Here is a 7,950-nt window from a genome sequence, read left to right as displayed (position 1 = left end):
AAAAATGCATTTATTGTTTAAATCCACATGCGAATTTTAAGTGTCTGCAGTTTCCTAAAAACACGTGTGCCTTGTGAATACTGCATGCAGTTTTTAATGTGTGTTTTTTAATTATGGTTCAAAAATGCAACAAAAAACATGAACGCAGCCCAAGGAGCTACAAATAAATCTTCTCGTTGTCCAGGTAATGAGTCATTCTTGGAAAGCTTATGCCAAGGGGCACGTATGCAAATTCGTTTTGCAGCTGTACGCAGCGCGGTTTAGGTATGCCATGCCCCTGATCCAGGCGTCAGTCTCTTAAAGTGCCAGAATGCACAGAGATACATGTAAATTGTCAATTAGATGGCGGCCATCACAATAGAGCGACCTTTGTACTTATCCCTGTACTTTCATTAGTGTGTGCTTTTTCCCGTAACTGTGTAACCTTGGGAATTTCCCCCTAAGGTGGAAGTGCTGTTGCTATTTCCTCCTCAGTAAGCCTCTGCCTCCGGCACGCCCGCCTTCTCCCTATAAGTACAGGAGTCGGTATTGTGCTCAGTAGTTCCCTCTGATCTGCAAACACCTCTGTTCTAGCTGAGCTTGTCCCTGACCTGCATACAACATGTCCAAGAAGGTGGCAGTGATTCTGTCTGGCTGCGGGGTGTATGATGGCAGTGAAATCCATGAGTGCTCTGCAGTGTTTGTTCACCTGAGTAGAGATGGGGCACAGGTAAGAGAAGTGTGCATGTTGGTGAGGGGCAAAGCATGTTATGGGCAGGGTGCAACTTTAGGGGAACTACTGAACTTTGTGCAAGGGGTTTGATGCAAGAAATATGGTGATGCAACAGCCAGAGAATAAAAGCTTAATAAACAGGAAAAAGGACTTGCAACATAATACTGCAATGTTGTTGTAGTGAAACAATAGCATTAAATGTATACAATGTTTCATAGAGAAGCCTCTGCATTGTGTCCATACTGCATGATGTCAACTCTTGTCAATGCATTGCTGCGATTATACTTACAGGGAGCTGCGGACGATAATGTAATCTTTATTGATGAGGTGCGCTAAATGCAAAAAATAGAAGAACAGACTCTGCTCGAAAATCGTGGTGCTGGAAAGCGCAGTCCAGGGTCCCGATTGAGCAAATGTCTGCGAGGCCCCATTGATTTCAATAGGAGTGTTATACTGCGATTAATGCAGGGCTCCAAACGCCGCGTTAATCATGGTAAAATGGCTATAATATGGCAAACTAGGCTGGTGAATGAGCCCTCAAGGTCCTTTTCCACAGGTAGGTTATCGGGCACAAATGTTATGCTGAATCGCCTATTTTTTTCATTACATTTGGCAGACATCTCGGCTTGCCTAAAACGACCCTAAGGGCCTATTTAGAAAGCCGTAGGCATTTAGCCTGCTAGCGCTGTAAAAATGCCTGCATGGCAAAGGGGCCTGGGGACACATTCCCCCTTCCCTCCCCCTCGCCGGCTCACCTCATCTCTCCTCCCCTCCGGCTGTTTGCAATGGGAGGGGGTGGAGCTAAGCTCCCACTCCGCCCCTTGTACGCAGCCAGTGGCAAGGAGCGGAGAAGGTAAGGGGAGCTTAGCAGTCACACTGCTAAACTCCCTCCCACCCCCCCTTCTCCGGCAGCTGTCATAGGCCCCCATCGTAATCTATGCGGCTGCCAGAAATACGCCATGGAAATGCGCCCCTGTGCACTGAGCTAATGCATCAGAGGGGCAGCATATATCGGCTGGGCGTGAAAACCCGGCCGATATAAGCCCGTAGGCCCAAAGTCCACGGGCGGATTTGATTTGCAAAATTCCCACAGGTGATCCACAGTTCAAGCCGCCCATAGAGCAGCATGGGGCATCCGCACTTCATTTAACACCTGCGGATTTGATTTTAAATGATTTGCGCAGCACCTGTGGATAATAAATCACAGCATGCTCCGTTTTATCGTGGATGAGGCTCCATTTATCTCTATGGGAGATTAAGATCCGCAATACATCCGCGCGGGGAAAAAAATGCAATCCGTGATTTACCGCAAACAATAAAAAATCCTTTTAACAACAACTTGCTGTGGATACCGGCATGAAAAATCCGAGCGTGCCGTGGACATGAGGCCTAAGTCTCTGTTTACACCAACACTGTCTGCGGTGCATGTTTTATGCACTGGGGGAAACTTCTGATCTGAAAGTATAGCTCCAAGGTATTTAATGGGGTGATCCCACTATTGCTGATCGGTGGGGTCTGGCTGTTAAGACTCCCAAAAATGGGCTGGAGCCCCAATGCAGCATGAAGTGTTGTGTGTTGCTGGTTGTTCCTTTCTGGTGTGTGTGGTTTTGTTTTGTTTTTTTCCCCTCTCCAATCATGAGCAATCTGATCAGCTTCACTAATCATATCTAATATTTAGTGTGAACTTAGACCAGGCGGCCTTAATAAAATATAAATTGAAAAGAATGCTGTGGGAAATCTTCAAATATCATATGCCCTCCGTGCAGGCTTTTGTCAGTTTTCTAGTAATTACCTAGTTTCTGAAAGAAGATCATCTTGCACGATTCAGTAATTATGTCCCCGGGCCTGACTGTCCCCCTATGTAAACAACATGACCTTCAGAGAAGGTTTCCTTTCTGATATCACTTCCAAGAATAGGTTAACGTGTTTCACTGGTATGTCACTGTCAACCCTGTAAGACCCGGGCCGCACAAGCTTGTAGGCACGCCATAGGCGGCCATGTTGCCAGTCACACTACTGGCTCTAAATACGCGCGCAAGAAAAATCGCAGCATGTATTATCTTGGCACGTATTAGACATGCAAACACACTAACATAGTACATGGCTATGGGCGGCATGCAGCCAGTATGTGATGTCACTGCGTGCTGCACGCTGCCAGATGCGCTTGTGTGAGCCTGGCCTAACGTGACAGTTTCTGTACTACACAATGGGGACACTCATCAAAAGTGCCTACAGCAACCAATCAGATCCTACTTTTCATTATTGAGAATAAAAATGAAAGCAACGGGCAACTACTCTACAGTTCTTGACAGTAGTTTGTGGGGTTTTTTTGTGTTAAGAACTCTCGCTCAGACAGTTAAAATTGACCACACAATGTAGCACTTGATTTCCATCCTATAATTTATATTTTCGGTATATTGAACCACTTTCTATCCTTCTTCCACAGTATCAGGCGTTTGCACCCAACGTAGACCAGATGCATGTGGTGGACCATATAAAAGGACAGCCCTCCGAGGAGAAACGCAATGTGCTTGTAGAGAGCGCCCGTATTGCAAGAGGAAACGTTAAAGATCTTAAAGATCTAAAAGTCAGTGACTATAATGCACTCATCATACCAGGTAAAATATAACCGCTAGCAGAATTTATTAGTTTTTTTTTTTTTTTGTCTTAAGGCCGTCATATACATGATGTGGGATTAGATGGCTGGCTGATCCCACATGTAGTGTAAAGCACCCCCCCCCCATCCTTCCCCCTTCCTGATAGCAGATTAGCAGATGTCAGAAGAGAAGGATGGGGCAGCTGGACTTTAACATGCCTGATCCTTCTCTTTTTCTTGGAGAAATTGGCATGCTTGTGTATTTTCATGGGTGGGGTGGAGGGCGTATGTAATGGTTGACTGCAATCTAAAATGTATATCCAGCCTTACAATGTTTCAAACTTTATTTTTTCTTGTCTCTCTATCAGGCGGCTTTGGAGTTGCTAAAAATCTTTCTACTTGGGCAGTTAAAGGGAAGGAATGCACAGTATTAAAACCAGTTGAAGACTCTATTAAAGGATTTCATGCTGCCAAGAAGCCTATTGGCTTATGCTGTATCTCGCCCGTGTTAGCTGCAAAGATTCTACCTGGATGTGAAGTCACCGTTGGCTCAGATGCAGAGTGTGAAAAGTTAGTGACTTTAACAAATCTAACCTATCCTTTCCATCACTGTTTCATTTTTACTTGCACTAAGATTGTACTGATGGTTTTATTTGGTTCGCTCAAGGTGTAAAGACCACAGGGATACCAGGTAAAGATGCTTGCTAGCATCTACTTTAACCCCTTAAGGACCAAGTACAGTAAATATACAGTGCTTGGTCCTGGGCTTTTATCCCAGCTGATAGAAAAAATATGGCGTGGGGTTAAAGCTCCTGCCCCTGCAATCAAGCAGGAGCAGGTCTGGTCCTTGCCTGTCAGACACAGCTGAGGACTTGGATGAGAAGGCATAATTATTTTTTTTTTTACCACTTCTCCCTTTCTGGCTACAGAGCACTATGTAGCGCAGAGATAGAAAGTGTAAGTGTTACTATTGTCACTACAAGGGGATGTTTCCCCCTGTAACTGGGGCTCTTACAGATGCCCCAGCTACAGTGGCCTCATAGAATCATAGACTGGTAGAGTTGGAAGGGACCTCCAGGGTCATCGGGTCGAACCCCTTGCTCAGTGCAGGATCACTAAATCATCCCAGACAGATATTTGTCCAGCCTTTGTCCCGTGGTAACCTGTTCCACTCATTGATCACCCTCACTGTCAAAGTTCTCTCTAATATCTAATCTGTGTCTCCTTCCTAGCCGCTGCTAAAGTTCCTCCACCTCCCTTTGCTGGCAGCTCCCATAGACTTATATGGGAGTTGCCAGCTGATCGCGGCCAAGAGATAGGACTTGTGCTATCTTTTCCGGCCGCATGTAAAAGTGGCTGTCCGGAGTCCGCAGCGTATGCGGTATCTTCTCCTACCAGCTGGTTTTATGCACTGGAAAATTGCCTCTGCATTTTTTTTTTTTTGCAAGCTAAACATCCCCAGATCCTTTAACCGTTCCTCACAGCATATGATTTGCAGACCGCTTACCATCTTGGTAACTCTTCTCTGAACTTGCTCCAGTGTTATGTGTTTTTTTTAATTTTTTTAAAAAGAACTAGTCGCAGTATTCCAGATGAGGTTTAACTAAGGAGGAGCCCAGGAAAGTGTGTCTGTGTGTGTGTGTGTGTGTGTGTGTGACCCCCAGAGGTCTTATATGACATGATGGGGGACATAGATGGTTTTAGCGCTCTTTCGCTGGGATTTGGGGGTTGGGAGAGGGAAAATAAGCCCTGGCTGTATGCAAAAAAAAATAAAATAAAAATACATTAACTAACAGGAGCTGTCGGCTCCCCACACGTCTTCCCTGAAGCTCTGACAGACTTGCTTGAAATTCTCCGGCTGAACCAATCAGAGGCAGAGTTTCCTAGAGGCAGGGATTTTCAAACTCCTGGCCAGGGAGCTCTGCCAGAGAACTTCAAGCAAGTCTGCCGAGTACCTTTGTGAGAAGTGTTGGAGCTGGAAAGCGCCTTTTGGGTTATGTATTTTATGTAAGTTTTAACACCCGTTCACGCTTTTTTTATTTTATTTTTTTAATTTTCGGTCACGTTGTGGCAGTGATACAGCCAACCAAAAATCCATCATGCTCGTGTGGAAGAGCCCTTAGGGTGGTTTCACATGGGCGAGAAAATCTCAAGTCGGTAAAAAAGCAGATTAGGAAACCAATGACTTACAATGGTTTCCTTCACATTTGCAATGTTTTTCCTATCTTTCTGCGTTTTTAGGGTGCCTACCCACTTGCGGTTTTTTTTTCTCCTGTGATGTTTTGCGTTTTTTCTCAAGAGCAATTAGTATAGAATGTGTTCTTGTCCATCTGGGTTTTTATTTCCGTTTCGTGGGGTTTTGTCACATAGGAACTGTCAGTTGCATATGTCTCCTTATTTTTCTCTTAATGCACCCATGATTGTCAATGGAGGGCTGCAAAAAACGCAGCGAAAACCGCACGAAAACGCCGCGTTTTTCACGCGCGAAAAACGACAACGCAAGTGGGTAGGCGCCCTTACTCTTCTTTTTTTTTTTTTTCTTTTTAAATCTCCCATGTTTCCCTAATGCCCCCTGCACACGGGCGGAAATTCAGCGGCAGGATTTCCCGCAGAATTTCCGCCCATGCCCGCCTGCATAGGATTGCATTACAAAACGCAATCCTGTGCAGATGGCTGCAATTTGTCCGTGTGAAAATACACGCAGAAAACAAATCGCGGCATGTTCTATTTCTCTGACCTGCACAGGAATGTCAATCCCGGCGCGCCGGTTCCGCTCTGCGCATGCATCGGCTGGGCGGCAGCCGCCACATCAGAGCTGGAGCCACGGGAGCAGGTGAGAGCCGCACTTGTTCCTGCAGGGACGCGGGTCGGGTCCCGCTGTGAGAATTCTCGCAGGGGAACCGACCTGGCCGTCTGCAGGCGGCCTATGGAGCCTCCTTTTTTATCGCAAAGCAGCAAACTTATGTTGCGATGCAAATTTAACATTAGAAAGACCTATTGACTTTTGTATTAAAGCATGAGCTTCTCACACAAATTTTTATTTATTTTATTTACCCTGGCAGCAGTGATGCGTTTTTTTTTTGGGCGGGTTTTTTTTAATAAAAAAAAAAAAAAAAAAAAGCATTTCTGATGCTCAAAAATTGCAGGTACAAAAGTAATTTGTGCCATGATTTTCTCACGCCAAAATTGCAACTGCCCGTGTGAAACTAGCCTTGGTGTGCATCTACACCTTGGGTATTTTGGTGTAGATCTGCATTATTTAATGCTGTTTGCTGTTTGAAGGAGTGCAGTCTGCTGCAGCTCCAATGGTGCAGATTTCTTTATGCTTTTTGGATAGAAATTCCTCACATTTCTGGTAATGTATCCTTAAACACAAAGTTGGGTATCACATTCTTAATATTACATAATATGTATAGCAAATCAGTTTGTTCAAGACTTCTTTATTAAAAGCCCTGCAAGCTTACACTCTAGATTTCAACAATTATCTAATCTGCTACGTTTTATAATGGGGTTTGTCCGTAGGAAGGGGATTTAACCCAGTTGTGACAAAACCATTACACAAATATTTAAAGCTATAGTGACACAAGTGCATTGTTACCTTTTACTTGCAATTCTAGTCCACTATCTTTACACAGGTTGATATTCACTCAAATAAATGACTATGAGCAACTTTTGGCTCATGTACATACGGCCCAACAGGGACTGAGCAAGAATTGGCTAGTTGCTCCGTTTCAGCTCATTGAAACAGAATGACTGCTGGGTGAATTATTGCTCTGTGTAAACAGGAGTTACTCCATCTTTGAGCAATTGCCTGTTTGCAATGAATGGAGTCTGGCGGCCGTAAGAGATGTCCAGCCACCTCCGTCTCAATTCTCTAACTATCGCTCTTGTGTCTAGTCACTGGGACGGCTGTTGGGCACTTATACACCAGACAGTCATACTGTGTAAAGGTATCTTAATGTTGCAATAACCATATTTCTAGATCAGTTTTGACTTGTACACAACTGTCACTTGAGCTTATCTTGATGCCGAATTCTTCTTGCCAATATCCGTTTACCACCATTGTAACCTGACTATCTTCTATTCTACAGGTGGCCACATGCACAAACAGCAGGAGCCATTAAACAGATGGGCTGTAAACATGTCAATAAACAGGTCAATGAAGTTCATGTAGATGTGAAAAACAAACTGGTCACGACAAGCGCCTTCATGTGTAACGGCTCGATTCATGAGATATTTGATGGTGTTGGTGAAATGGTTAAAGCCGTGCTCAAGATGTGTTAATTTTTAGAAGAGAATCTCTTGAATGGCTACAGGATTAGGTTTTGGATAAATTGGCATGCGCAGTCTGTGTACAAATAAAGTATCCCTTTGAAGTAGAACTTACTGGTGTCTTCAATATTCTTCACTTTGTATTGTGGCTCACGCATCATTAAAGGGGTTGTCTCTCGGCAAACCTCAAAATTTTACATTACCCCATTCCCCCTGTCACCCCGCTGGCATAAAATAGCAATTTAAAGCGGTTTTTAAACCGCTTGCTACTCACCGATCCGACAAAATATGAAGTTATAAAAATCTTCTCCCTAAGATGGCCCCCGGTCCTTTCCCAGGGATGCACTGCGGTTTTCTCCCATGGTGCACC

General features: G+C 44.5%; 1 protein-coding gene across 1 annotated transcript; it reads left to right on the top strand.

Annotated features, from left to right (window-relative positions):
- Positions 1 to 528: 528 nt before the first annotated feature.
- Positions 529 to 7,690, top strand: LOC136580442 (glutamine amidotransferase-like class 1 domain-containing protein 3, mitochondrial). The gene is made up of 4 exons (XM_066581019.1): positions 529 to 709; positions 3,159 to 3,330; positions 3,677 to 3,878; positions 7,400 to 7,690. Exons 1-4 carry the CDS (start codon positions 602 to 604, stop codon positions 7,590 to 7,592), a joined length of 675 nt encoding a protein of 224 aa, XP_066437116.1. The 5' UTR covers positions 529 to 601; the 3' UTR covers positions 7,593 to 7,690.
- Positions 7,691 to 7,950: the final 260 nt, after the last annotated feature.

The sequence above is a fragment of the Eleutherodactylus coqui genome, chromosome 10 (assembly GCF_035609145.1).
Source record: "Eleutherodactylus coqui strain aEleCoq1 chromosome 10, aEleCoq1.hap1, whole genome shotgun sequence".
In the NCBI taxonomy this organism is placed as follows: domain Eukaryota; kingdom Metazoa; phylum Chordata; class Amphibia; order Anura; family Eleutherodactylidae; genus Eleutherodactylus; species Eleutherodactylus coqui.
Note: the sequence above shows the minus strand (reverse complement) of the source record. Positions and strands in the feature narration are given on the sequence as shown.